The sequence below is a fragment of the Podarcis vaucheri genome, assembly GCF_965113315.1.
Source record: "Podarcis vaucheri genome assembly, chromosome: 2".
Classification (NCBI taxonomy): domain Eukaryota; kingdom Metazoa; phylum Chordata; class Lepidosauria; order Squamata; family Lacertidae; genus Podarcis; species Podarcis vaucheri.
In genome coordinates, this window is record NC_138760.1 from 75,730,866 (window position 1) to 75,745,216 (window position 14,351).

The 14,351-nt window shown below is 43.9% G+C and overlaps 1 protein-coding gene across 2 annotated transcripts; it reads right to left on the reverse strand.

The window, feature by feature from the left end:
* MON1A (MON1 homolog A, secretory trafficking associated) lies at window positions 1–14,130 on the reverse strand. Of its 2 annotated transcripts, none has more exons than XM_082212985.1 (6): window positions 13,606–14,130; window positions 8,223–8,367; window positions 5,467–5,934; window positions 2,908–3,673; window positions 1,845–1,992; window positions 1–1,381 (listed from the first exon to the last, which is right to left on the reverse strand). In XM_082212985.1, the coding sequence occupies exons 2-6, from the start codon at window positions 8,344–8,346 to the stop codon at window positions 1,241–1,243; spliced, it is 1,647 nt and encodes a 548-aa protein (XP_082069111.1). In that variant the 5' UTR covers window positions 8,347–8,367; window positions 13,606–14,130; the 3' UTR covers window positions 1–1,240. The 2 variants fall into 2 exon arrangements, with proteins under 2 accessions (XP_082069111.1, XP_082069112.1); XM_082212986.1 differs by lacking the exon at window positions 13,606–14,130 and adding an exon at window positions 8,998–9,378.
* Between the last annotated feature and the right edge of the window lie 221 nt (window positions 14,131–14,351).

Consider the following 14,351-nt stretch of genomic DNA (forward strand, 5'->3'; position numbering starts at 1 on the left):
CCCCCTACACCCCTGTCTATGTGGGCAACATGTGGAGTATAACAGCAGAGGTGTGGATACATCAGAGCTTTGCAAACTAGGAACTTGCATAAAAACTAGAAGGAATCAGTGACCTAAGGCAATTCCAAAGGGAACTGTGCAGCAGGGAGCTAGACTGTTCATAAAATGCTCTCTTTGCTCCCCAGTACGTGCTCCTTTGATGACCCACTGCTTGAGGTGAAAGGCAGCGTGGCACAGGTTGGACACAGAGGGCATTTGGGAAGTCATTAAAGATTAGGGAAGCCATGGGCAATGAAGTACACTGGACTGCTTGATGCATTGGCATGGGCAACAATATAGGAAAACAATTGCCTGATAGAAGCTTGTTAGGAGAGGAGGGGAAAACACACGCTGGAGATGTGGACAAGATTTGGTTTAAGACAATCTAAAAAAAAAAAAAAATGGCAGAAATTACATTCTATGTTTGGGATTGTCAGGGAACTGCCATCAGTACTGGAGGGGGAGAGCGAAAGCCAGAGGGATTCCAGAGAGCGTCCAGGGATCGGGAGGAGCAGCCCATCTTCTGGGGAAGAGAATCAGCGTAGCACCAGTGGAGAAGGGGGGTAGGTGGGGGAAGTGGCGAGGCGGTCTCATGACTCCTTGCCTGGGACCAGGGGGGAGAGTAGGGGTCCTCCGTTGCCCACGCCCTCCCTGCGCAGAAGGCTTCCGCGCAGAGAGGGTAGGCGGAGACTAGGCGTCAAAGAACTTCTTTGCTGGAAGAAGTTTAAGAAACGCCCACTGACGGATTCTGCCAGTGATTGAGTCAGCCACAGGTGAGTGGCTGTCCGGACAGAAAAAGGTTCACTTTGGCAACCCAACCAGGTGTTTGCACCCAGCCGGGGAGATAGGCACCTGCTTACGCACAAGCAACCCCTAGAACCATTACAGGGATGAAGAGCATCTTGGGTAGCAATCACATGGGTGAAGGCCAGGAGGATCCATGTTTCAGTTCCAGACGCAGTAGGGTTAATGTTTAAAATGTAGTACAAACTGAAATGCAAGTCTCCTTCCCAGATGCTCCCTGTAGGCACAAAACTCTGTTCTCCTCAGACCCACCTTTTCTCCTCCTCCTCCCATTTCTGGTTGGGGAGGGAATCTCTGAGAGAGGGTCTAGTCTCCCCAGAGGCAAGAGGACGTCCCTTCGGGCATTCACTGGCACTGAGGAACCCCAGGCAGAGGACACAGACACAGGCCGCAGCAGTCAGTAAGTCTGGGGTGTTAATATAAAGAGCCGGTCTTCTTCCTTGTGGATCCACCTCATAAGTTTGTTGACAGCGCTGACAGCTGCTGCTTTGGTTCCCAGGGGGCTGAAGCATACGTAGAGCTCAAAGGCACTAGTTACCTGAAGAAAGGAAATGTTAAAGCTCCGTTACAACATGCCAACAGTGCAAGCCCACTCTTCTAGAAGAATTGTTGCCGTGGTGGTTGCCAAGATTGAGGTTTTGGTATTTTTCATGGGTTCAGATGTTGTTGGTGAGAGAGGATGTTAATAAGAAGAAATGAGAAGAAATCTGATGTGAATTATTTGCTGCTTTAAATCTTGCATGCTCTTTTATCCATCACACTTACCATGCAATTTTTAAAGATTAAGTTAATGGACATTGGGAAATGAACCCAGAGGACAGACCCGCAAAGAGCAAATGTACAAAAAACAAAGCATTTGTTGCAATACAAGCTAGCATCCATTTCTGATCTTATAATTCTAAATTGATGAACCTAGATAATAAGCTAGTACATCCAGTTACAGCCCCAGGTTTTGCTTTTACTGTGATTTTTCTAGCAACTGCCGCTGAGGTGTAACTTACCCAAGCCAGGAGATTTTCATTAGATCCAGTGTAATAGATGTAGCTCAGAGGACGGGAAGAATTATGGGCCCGGCTGTGTAAGTACTGATACAATCCCAGAAGTCTCTCTTTTTCCTCCTCAGTGATGTAGGGAGCATCAATCTCTGGGCTGGAAAAATAAATTTCCCCTTAGTTAAACCTCTCGTCATGAATGGAAATGAATAGCTTCTTTTCATAGGACAAAAGGAAAACTATTCAGAAATTCAGAAACAAGTTCAGAAAGAAAAAGATCTGGGGCAGAAGACAGAGCTAAGGAACTAGCTAAATGTATTCCTGGTTATCAGATGAGCTGTCACCGAAACAGAATTCTTGCAGTTCAAAGTCTGGACTCACTTTTGATTCTAGAGGTAAAGCCAGTGGGCCATGCAGTGTCGCAGCGATATGTTATGCATCCTATGAGCTCTGTAGTAGCTTGGCTCCCCAAAGCTAAACATGGAGGCCATCCTGACTGGTATTGACTATTGTGCCACAGAGAAGGGTAGACCAGTCAGAACAAGGTTACCTGAAAGACCACCTGCCCTTGAATATTATTATTATTATTATTATTATTATTATTATTATTATTATTATTAATTTTTTGGATCGCCTTCTACACAATCGTCTTTAAGGCACAAAACCAGCAAACCCTCCCAAACAGCAAATATATTTAAAGCAAAATTAAAACAATACAAAATAGGCCCTTTCCCTGACCCATAAAATTGGGCCCTGTACTGAATTCCTGTTTTTATAACACTGGGGGTTTTTTTATTCTGTATCTCTGGGTTGTATCCAAGCAACTTTTACTCAGAGTTACTCTGTCCATTAATTTCAATGGGTCCACTCTGTGAACGACTAACATTGCCTACAACTGTTTTTACGATTCTGTCCTATTGTTTCTGTGTTGCATTTCATATATCACTTAGATATCTTTTAACACTTAAGTCATTTAGAAATGCTTTTAAATAAATAGATAAATCCCACTCACCCTTGCCACTTAGCAAAGCATCAGCTAATATTTATGAGCTGAAAGAAAGATGCTTCTCACCTGGTGAAGAGTCCTGAGCTCTTCGATTTGTAGATGAAGTGTCGGAGGTCTGGGATTCCCACCTGGGAGACAGTGTAGAAAGGAGTGCACAGAGCCTCCACAAGGGCTTGATAAACACCGCGCTTCTTCAGCCGTTCCTGGAACCTGCGCTTGCAGTCAGACGCTGTGAAGAAGTCCTCACGGTCAGTGGAGATCAGAAGGAGACACAAATCCGTGTCCTGCGCCAAGTAGGAAATGTGAGCATGGAAGAAACCGCTGGAGTTGAACTTCGGCAGGCAGATGGGAGTCCAGGCTTCTCCTTCTCTAAATGAGGAGGATGAACTGATGAGGTTGAAGAGTAAGTGAAGGTCAATCGGATGCAGGAACTGGTCCTTTTTTCTCACCAGAGATACCAGCTGGTTCTTGGATAAGAGGATGGAGAAGACCAGGCTTTTAGCTTTGGCTTGCTGGAGGCAGGAGCTCACGGCATCCCTGACTCCAGCAGCCATAGGGAGGCAACGTGCAGCCCCCATCAGAAAGCTCGGGTCCCTCGCCATCAGGTCTAGCAAGTTGTCCGTGATGCGCTCGGAGCCTGCCAGCAGCCTCCTCAGGTCATAGTTCTGCTTCTGCTGGAAGATACGGCTGAGCTGGGTCCACGTCAAGAGACTAAGGATCTGGTAGTAGATATAAAGAAGTTCCTGAGCAATTTCTTGTTCTGACTGCCGTGTCTGAGCCACAGCAACCAGCACCAGGGGGCTCCTGCGCACAAACACCACCTTGTACCCATCTGCCAAGAAGGCAAGGATGGGGAGGGAGAAAGCGAGAAGAAGCACATCAGTTTCTTTAGAACACAGTGGGAAGTCCTGAACACAAAGGAGCTATGGTTCTTTTGAGGCAACTTCTCTGAATCCATAGATCACTTGTGGGGGAATCTCTGGCCTGCAGGCCTAACTAGGCTTGGCAGGGGTCCTAATTTGGTCTTGGAGTCTGTTTTCCACAAGCCACTCCCACCTATCCCACAGTCTGCAGCAAGCCCCTTTCAAGTTGTCACCTGATGCCATAATGATGTCAGATGATTGACAGGTGAGAAGTCCCACCTGCCTATCAAAGTTGGCCAGAAGAAAATCAATTTCCTTAAAAAGCAAATTTCCTTGAAACAGTGTGATAAAAAGCCTACACTCTCCTGGAAACCCAGTGTTTAAAACCTAACAAAGAATAGGAAATACAGAACTCTATCGCGTATGCAGTTAGCAAGGTTGCCTTGCTATGGCATAAGGAAACCATCTTTACCAGGGGATCATATTTTAACTTCATAGAGTGACTTCCCATTCTTAAATATCTACTTCTCACCAGGTTGGTCAATTTGCATCTGAGCTCTACTACTTCAGATTGCAGGTGAGGGTTCGTGTGACTGACAGCTACTCTACTAAAAAAAGTTCCTATACATAAAAGAAAAACCCTAGACGTCATGGAGAAGGGGTCTAACCTAGCCTTCTCTCTGGTGTGTGTGTGTGTGTGTGTGTGTGCACGCGCGTGCGCATGTGTATTTAACATGCATGGATTTTTTGTGATCCCCATCAGCAATTTAAAATGATATGGTCCAAGCTTGGGTTTCCCTGCTCAATGAGAATTAGGGGTAAGAAAACAATAAAAGAAGGCAGGGAGAGCATCTAAGGTAATTGCTAATGGTTAGGGCAGCGATTGTCAGGATTTAAGGACGCATACTTATAGAATAGGGACGCGGGTGGCACTGTGGTCTAAACCACTGAGCCTAGGACTTGCCGATCAGAAGGTCGGCGGTTTGAATCCCTGCGACAGGGTGAGCTCTCGTTGCTCAGTCCCTGTTCCTGCCAACCTAGCAATCCAAGAGCACGTCAAATGCAAGTAGATAAATAGGTAGCGCTCCAGCGGGAAGGTAAACAGCATTTCTGTGCGCTGCTCTGGTTCACCAGAAGCGGCTTAGTCATGCTGGCCACATGACCCGGAAGCTGTCTGTGGACAAACGCTGGCCAGTAAAGCGAGATGAGCGGCGCAACCCCAGAGTCGTCCGCAACTGGAGATAATGGTCAGGGGTCCCTTTACCTTTACTTATAGAATATTGCCTTTGACTGGTATCTACATGTAGATTCCCCATCCCAGAGACTGCAGCACTGTCAACATGGTTATCAACATCCATAGCTAGCAGTCTGGAAAGGCTCTCTTGACCAAACATTGATTTAGATAATCATTTTTACTACACTTTGGCTTGAGACTTGCCTTTCAAATAAATCTATAGCTTCCTTCTCTGGCTTAGTTTTGAAGCATTTTCTAAACGGAATGTGAAAACGGCATATTGTTCTCTTCTGATTATTCTGTGTACAAGTTGGGACTGGCAATCGGATATTCGATGAAATCTCATATTTCCTAAAGCTGCTGGGTTAGAAAGGAGCATAATAAAAACATGTCCCCATGCCACTCTGGCAGGGGGCTATCCTGGGGAAAGATCATTCGCACTCCTTGCTCCTGTTTCTCAGGTTCTTTTCAAAATAGTAAGATAGCGGTCTCTTGGGAAGAAACCCTGTCAGTGTGACTCCTAAGTACCTGCATGAATAGACCTGATGGAATTCTTCTGTGCTTCAAGGAAGGACACCAGAGCCATCATCACACCCATGGTGCTGGACAATGCCTCTTCAGACCCATAGCGGGAATACACCGGCTTGCCTGCCTCACTCAGAACAAAGACATGCTTCTGGTGCATGCGCCAAGCATCCATGGTCACATCTTCTTCCTCCTTCCCAGACAGCACAGAGTCTCGGCGCGAGGCCTGCGGCGAGAGCTCCAACTTGTCTTCTTTGCTGTGCCTTATCTCTTCCTCCAAATCCAGGGCTATTCCAGTGAGCTGGGTGCTCAGTTCGCTGAAGTCCTTGCTGATCTCCTCCATCTTTGCCTGCTCACCTTGGCGCTCTTCGCTTTCCTCCGGGCTCTGGGGAGTCGCATCCTGATTCTCGGTGGTGGTCAGGTCTTCATAGGACTTGGCATGAACAAACATGGCTCCCTCCTGGCCTGCCCCTTGTAAACAACATGCCAGAACAAATACTGAGTTACTCCCTGGAAGGAGCAGATAAAAAGCTACAACAATGGCATCATCAAAGAATGAGTAGGAAAACTCATAAATGCCCACAAGACACATACAATGGCAAAAATCTCCCAACATTTAACTTAACCTTATGCCAGAGTTTTTGTTCCTGTGCTCCTCATCTAGTGGGTTACAAGCTGAAAACCGCAGATTGCAATGGTTGTGCCATGCTGTAAGGAAATATCCTTTGGTTAAATAGCATGCATGCTTCCTAATCCATAATGAATGCTCCTCCTTAGAAAGCACTCCAATTCTATAGCTTTCTTTAGAACACACAGGGCCTTTCATTTTAACATTTTGATGTGGTAACTGCACTGTGGGATAGCAGGAAATTGAGGTCCTTGTACCCGAAACCCTTTGACTCCCATCTAAGTATCTGATATTCATTATCTTCCATACTAAAGCAGAGCATGTGCATTCTTTAGGTACATTCACTATCTATCACAAAGGAACTGCTTCACTGAGCCTTTTGTAGTAGTTTTACAAAGAAAGAAATGAGAAAACAATTCTCCACAAGCAGCTGAAAAGTACATGCAGGTTAAAGATGTACTCCTAGGAGCACTTTCTTGGAGTAAGTCCCATCAATAAGTGGAATTTACATTACGAAGTAAGCATGTTTGGGATTGGCTACTTGTTGATTACAAAGCTGACCTCAGACAGGTTTATTCTCACCATACAGCCATGTTGAACCTGCAACAGGTCTATTGGTCTATATCCTGTTCTGTGCAGACAGAAGAAACACCTCGGTGCATCTGTAACAGCAAAACCAGATGCTTTCATCTGTCCCAGCTGCAACAAAACATGTCTCTCCCATATCGGTCTCCACATTCACTGTAGGCACTGTAACTCAACAACGGTTTCACTTTACCCCCAGTGGTGCCTCTTCTCTCGAGACAGACGAATGACAACAACTGTTCTGGATTACCTCTTGCTTTCCAGCAGTGCAGAATTTAGTTAGCTCTGTTTTGTGTCCTCTCCTTGCTTTGATCAAGGGAATATGACATTTATTATTGCTGGCATAAGGTGTGGGCAGCAAGGAAATGCTGCCTAAGGAACAGGTCAACAGCTTCTGGTTTTGTCATTATGACACAGTCTGTGTTTATGCCAGCCTCAGATGAGCGCTGTTGGCTGGAGATTTTTTTTTTGTCAGCCCACAGAGTTGATCAGATAATGGTGCCTGACTATAAGTTCATAACAATTTTGGGAAGTGGGGTGGAAAGATCAGCAGGCAGTGAAGAGCCCAAATCACAGAAAAAATGTTTTTGTGTATATGATGTATACTTGATTGAAAATAGATTTGAATACGAATTTCCAATTTTAAACCAAATTCCGGCTCAGCTTAAAAAGTAGGAGACTTATAAACCACTTAATCAAAGAGGTCTCTAAGGGTGTGTTCCCATTACCCCCTTAGACTACAGGGGTCAGCAAACCTTTTCAGCCGTGGGCCGGTCCACTGTCCCTCAGACCTTGTGGGGGGGCAGACTATATTTTTCTGGGGTGGGGGGAAATGAACGAATTCCTATGCCCCACAAATATCCCAGATGTACATTTTAAATAAAAGGACACATTCTACTCATGTAAAAACACGCTGATTCCCGGACCATCTGCAGGCCGGATTTAGAAGGCGATTGGGCCGGATCCAGCCCCCAGGTCTTAGTTTGCCTACCCATCCCTTAGATTAGAGCATAGTGATGTTGATTTCCCCCCTGGTGCATTTCACACCTCTTGCCTCCCTAGCTGTTCACATCAGCACAGCTTCCTTAGTGTCAATTTGTTTCTGTTCACACCAGGGAGCGGAATAGGTATTTGCAAGAGGTGTGAAGCTTGAGAAACAATGCATCGAAGAGTAGTATTTTATAACCAAGTACAGGATAACATGCATTTGGATAATTTCGTGTGAACACAGATTAAAAACCCAGTACTGAAAAGGCAGTGAGTGCATAGGAAATAGCAGGGGGAACACAGTATAAGCGGTGCACAAAGAAAATTGTAGATTAAACACAGCACCCTTTTGCATTGCCACTCCGCTGTAAGCGTGCCAACTGTGGAACTGACAAAAACAGGTGTCGTGGGAGGGGAAAGCGCTAAAACACTGGCCCCAAATAAAGGGGAGTGGGACAGAGAACAGCCCCACCTGCCTGGCAAAGCTTTGGATTGGGTGGTCCCTCTTCCTTTGCTTCGCCCTCCCCAGCCCCCTCTAAATTGCTCTGCCCACACCTACCCGGTTCTGTTCCCTGCATGAGACCTGGGGTAGGACTCTCTGACCTCTCAGCCTGCTTTCTGTCGCATGGGACCAATGAGCCATTGGGCACATCTCCATCCTTCTTGTGAACATCAGCAGCCATCCCTTGGAAGCTTGTGGGGACCTGCAAACAAGCAAACAAAAAAAAGACCTGCTAGCTTTTATCCCCCAAAGCAGTGCAAATCTTATGCAGTTACCTAACCTGAGTGACAAAACAAGTGCATTGGAGCACCTCCATAGCATCGGATTTATATGAAGCGGGAAGTCAGCCTGGAAATGCTTCGGGTTTAATTACACCATAGTTATCCCATATAGAGTGAGCATTTTCTAACTGCGTAGTGCAGCGTTTGTTTCTTCTCAACACCACCCTATGAGAAAAGTTACTATCATTTTCACTTTACAAATGGAGAAGGGAGGCTAAGATACAGTGGCTTGCCCAAAAACCACCCTCTGGCTGAGCAGATATTTGAACTCAACAATGCTCTCAAGACCTGGAAGTATGGCTCTGGCCAGCAACCAATGGGGACAGATGTTTCAACAGCCACGGCACTAAAACCACATGATTCAAGTGTTTGGTAGGGATGGCTAGATCTGTTGATCCCGTAGTAAAATGGTCAGTCTTTTCCTGCAATGTGTAACAATCGAACAGGAAGCAGGGGCAGTGGTCCTTATTCACAGGACAATTAAAGTATCATATGTACAGAATAATGTTTTTATTTGAAACCGTGAAGCGCAGGAGGGTTTGGTAATGTACTCAGTTATATCTCTCTCCTTACTGATGAACAGTCTGCTTCTGCAAGAGACTCCTCATGTTAACACCAGCTCAGTAAAATGTGTCTTTTTCATATTGATTGGTTAAATGTCAACCATGTCCCATCGGTGTTTGCCTGTGGTTGTTAAAATCAAATGATAACAGAGGAGTCAAATCCTTATGAGATTAGGTGGACAAATCACAAAATGACTCAAAAGCAAATGAAAATGGGTTCTTTCATTTGCCTTTAGGTTTCACAGCTATTAAAGCACACGACTTCCATATTTTCAAACTTTTGACGGCACACACAGGATGGGAAAGACATTCTGGTTATTTCAGTTAAAGCAGAATTGGTTACAAGCTGCATGCTTTTAGTCTTCATACATCTAGGCACATAATGAAATAAATTACTGTATTTTTTGCACCATAACACTCACTTTTTTCCTCCTAGAAAGTAAGGGGAAATGTCTGTGCGTGTTATGGAGGAAATGCCTACGGGTGGCATGCCTACGGATTTTCCTCCTCTAAAAACTATGTGCGTGTTATGGTCGGGTGCGTGTTATAGAGCGAAAAATACGGTAAATGGTAAGAGATGGTAGCACTGAACACCCTTTTTCGTTCCATCCCAGATACCTTGCTATCCATAGCATGTTGAAGAACTTTACACACTGGGGAATTTTCACCTCCTGATGATGTCAAAAAAAAAGTGCCATGTATGAAGATGAGTGTTTATGTTAAGTTGGTTGGCAGCAGGGTGTTTATTTTATTTTAACATACGTCCCTTGTAGTTACTTATTTTTAATCTCTGTCATCTACCACAAGACTTTGGGATCTGCTGAGCTAACTTGTTACAGTGCAACCTAAACCTATGTACTCTGAAATAAGTGATACAGAGTTCAATGGTTCTTACTCCTAGGTAAGCAAGTATAGGATTGGCTGGGGAAACCCAGCCAGATGGACAGGGTATAAATAATTCTATTATTATTATTATAGGATTACAGCTTGAATAAACTCATGCTACCATCTGACACACTTTTTCTGGGTGTTAATCCCAATGAACACAGTGGAAATTATTTCTGAGTCAAGGTACACAGGATCTGCAAGTGGTTAACAAAATAAATAAAGTTATTATAGATCAGTGCTGAACTGAATTTAATTTCAACTGCATTGCTTTTAAAAGAGGGGGGAAATTCCCACTAAACAAGATTAAAAAATAGGTAGAAATGGAAATCCAGAACTAAATTTGTACTTGACTGTTGGTATGAGTTAAGCTGATCTGTTTCCTTACCACCTTGTCCCTTTCTCCTGCTCTCTCAGCCATCTTCCTGGAACAATGGTTAACTGACTTGAGCCATTCCCCCACCTGCTTTTGTGACTGGTTTGCTTTTTTCCCTTGTGCAGCAATGTAAATTTTCAGCACAAATTTGTGCAATCCTATGCATATATTTGGAAGTAAGACCCAGCGATTTCAGTAGAATTTACTTCTGAATAAACATGCAAAGGTTTGGACTGCATGCTATTTCAGAATTCTAGGTCTGCAAACCAATGGCGCATAGCCAACTGTACGCTTTGAAGTGATGCTTGGCCCAAGGAAACACTGCTAAACAACAAAAACCAAAATACAACTAGCTTAAATTCTAATAGGCTTTAATGAAAGATAACATATTAAAGAATTTGAGTAAAATACAATGAAAATTTAAGCATGAATTTTACTAAAATCTATCAAGGTTTAAAATATTTAATGACATACAGAGAAAGATAAAATAATATACACAATATATATTAAAAACAAATAGCTACATTAAAAAAGTTCTTGGCAAAACAGAGCAACACAAAATTCAGCAAATGAAAAGAGCAACTATTTAACAGGTGTTTGGTTCAGAATACATACTTAATCTGCATGTATTAGTATGGTGGAAAAGTCACGGGTTCTGCATTTTTTGTTAGAAATTGGGCTTTTGTGGTTTAACCCAGGAATAGGGAACAAGTCATAGGTTAGCAACATCTGGTTCCCTATTCCTGTATTAGACAAGAGAACTCCATTCTTACAAAAAAAAAAGAAAAGAAAAAGCAGAACCAGTGACCCCCATCAATCCTGGCTATTAACCATGCTAGTGATGGCTGCTGGGAGCTGGAGTGCAACATCATCTAGAGGTCAGAGGTTCCCCTCTGGTCTATCAGATAAATCATATGACAGATGTTTGTCTCTTTTTAGAGAGGAAGTATTATTCCATACAATAACTCTGGGTGATGTGCAGATTTTGTTATCAACATGGGCAAGCTAAGACAGGGGGTTGGACTCGATGGCCCTTGTGGTCTCTTCCAACTCTATGATTCTATGATTCTATGAGATACCAGGAGCTAGGAATTCCTCCAACGTCCCTAGGTGTGTTTTACCTACATTCTGCAATTAGGTCCCACGACACACCTTTCAGAGGGTGGTTTTGGACGGCCTGCAGCTTAATTTATTTATTTATAAAAATATTTATATACCACTGTATCATAAAGATACACGTAAAGATCACAGCAAATTACAACAATATAAAAACATACAACCAAACAATAAAATTTACTGATGAGCTGAAGTATCTTCAGCAGGCCACTAATTAAGATAATTGTAGCTTATGATTATTTCTTAACAACCTTGAAGAGCTTGCAAGTTTGAGATTCAATAAACTGTAATTAATCAAGCCCTAACATTTTATCAGGCCAACTAACTCCTTATTTAGAAATTACCAAAATGTTTATTTCAACAGGACAGAGATGAGAGGAAACAATCCCTGTCTCTATTCCAAGACGTTTGGATCACCCCAAATTGTATCCCCAGTTGCATCAAACTTTTTTTCTTTACATAAAAGAAACTCACTGTCTTATGTAGCACAAAGTAAATGGTCCCCAACTGGCCAGACTTGGGGTGGTGGTGAGAACCTGCCCATCCATCCAGATTTTGTTATCAACATGGGCAAGCTAAGACACACACCCAATTTTATTCCATTTTGCCTCCCAAGGTTCTCAGTGCAACACACATGATATTCTCTCCTCTTTAATCACAACGCTGGGAGGTTGGTTAAGCTGAGAGATAGTGACTGGCCCAAGGTCACACAGTGAGTTTGTGGTTGACTGTGACTAAACTCACAAACCCAGTGAGTTTGTGGTTTAAACTGGACCTCCCTGGCTCTAGTCTGACACTCCAACTACACAACACTGGCTTTACTTTCTCCTGGGTGAGCTGCCATTCACCCACAAAGACCTGGGAGACCTGAGTTCTGTTCTTACCATTGCTACAGAGCAGCATTTGAAATCTGCCAGGTGCATTTTGCACCTGGCTATCGGTCACTTGCGATCAAGTGAAGATGCCCAGGTGCCAGGATGGCACCTGATGTCTCCACCATCTGGAGGTGCAAGCCTGGGGATCCTTGGACCTGGTCTGTTTTCACACACTGGCAACACATCCTGTAGAATTCGATCCATGATATTTTATCTGCACAATCAGAATGAATTACAGGAACCAAAAAGTCATACAGAGGTACCTCAGGTTAAGTACTTAATTCGTTCCGGAGATCCGTTCTTAACCTGAAACTGTTCTTAACCTGAAGCACCACTTTAGCTAATGGGGACTGCCACTGCGCCGCCAGAGCCCGATTTCTGTTCTTATCCTGAAGCAAAGTTCTTAACCTGAAGCACTATTTCTGGGTTAACGGAGTCTGTAACCTGAAGCGTATGTAACCTGAAGTGTATGTAACCTGAGGTACCATTGTATTGAAAAATACAACTTTTGAGCCGCCTGGCCCCAAAATGGCAACTAGGCATTCCGTTTTGGCAACTGTAACCCTGGTTTAAGGAGCCATTTGGTGCTGAGCATATATATTGGAGTTTCTCACACTGCTACAGAGTACAGACTGAGTGTGTGGACTTGGACAAGCTACTCTTCTTTCAGGCTCAGTCGTTTCCCTATACAATGACAATAATGGCCATTTATAACAATAAAAGGTATCAGCATGATAATGGTTATAAAGTGCTTTTGCAGCTGTAAAGCGTAACATAGGCATTTTGATATCAGTATTACAGCCTTTTGCTCTAGGATGAGGAGGCACACAGGGCCACAGGTTTGATCTGCTGCTACTTGGTAGAGTTAATTGCTCTGCGGGCAGACATTCAGCCCAGCACATTGCTCTAAATCAAATAATTATTTATGCTTTTGTACAACTTCTAAGCCACACTGAGAGCACCAGCAGACAATTTAAGTATGGGGACATAGCCAGCCCTTCTCAATAAATGTCCCTGACTTTTACTTTTGCTACATTTCCTCCTGGGCTGTCTCTCTCTGTCAGAGAAGAATCTCCTAGGGAGCACAGTGTGATCCCAAACCACTCTGGTTCCTTTGCTTCTGGTTTCCTGAGGAACCTTATCGTCGTTGGCTTTGGTAGTACAGCAGCCGGATTTGTACAAAATCCAGTTTGGAAGAATTTCAGTTTCCCCGATTCCACAGCGGGCCATTTATGTTGCTCAAAGAACGTGGAATATATATGCAAGGCTGAAGAAAGAAATCCACAGGCCCAGCCCCTGTATGTGCCTTCCTGTTTGGTCTAGCAGCACACAAAGGATACTTACAGCTTTGACAGGAACAGCCTGCGGAGGAGTGGAAAGCGCCAGTGAGTGTCTGCTTCTGCAGCTGCCTTGCCGGTGATGTCTAAGCAGAAAGGGAACAGCGTGAGCCTCCAGGCGAAGAGGAGAGGGGGTTCTGCATGCTGCTATCTCCTCTGGGGACTCTGATGCTGCACAGTCACAGGCATGCTTCCCAGTCTAGCCAGCTGAGTCTGCCCTCGCCAGCTATAGCCAGGAAGGTACAGTGCACTACCTACTTTTCCTTTCAAAGGTCACTTTCTGGGCCACAAGTCCCAGTGCATCTTGGGGAATGTAGTTCCAAACTCTGCAGTTACGGTGTTTCAGTGGACAAAATACGATCTCCACAGAAAATGGAAGAGACTTCTGGTTGATGCACATCTGCCTAGATGTGAAAATCTGTGAAGATTTAAGCTTTCTCTCAACATAGGAAACCTTGGTGTCTGTGTTTGATGATAAAAATAGGAGTGATTTAAGTATCACTTAGTTCAAAGCACTCTACATGCATTCTATCTTGAATCCTTATGACAGCCTCGTAAGGTCAGCTGACACTATTAATCTCATGATGAAGATGGGGAAACGGAGAGGAAGTCCTGTTTCAAACTATTAAATCCTGTAAAATGTTCTGTTGTAATGTTTTTATTAGGTCACATCACATTTTTAAATGTTAAGGAGGAAAAAAAGCCGTAACAAACATGTGGCATGTTTTTTCAGAAGTCTCGTTGGGTTTTATT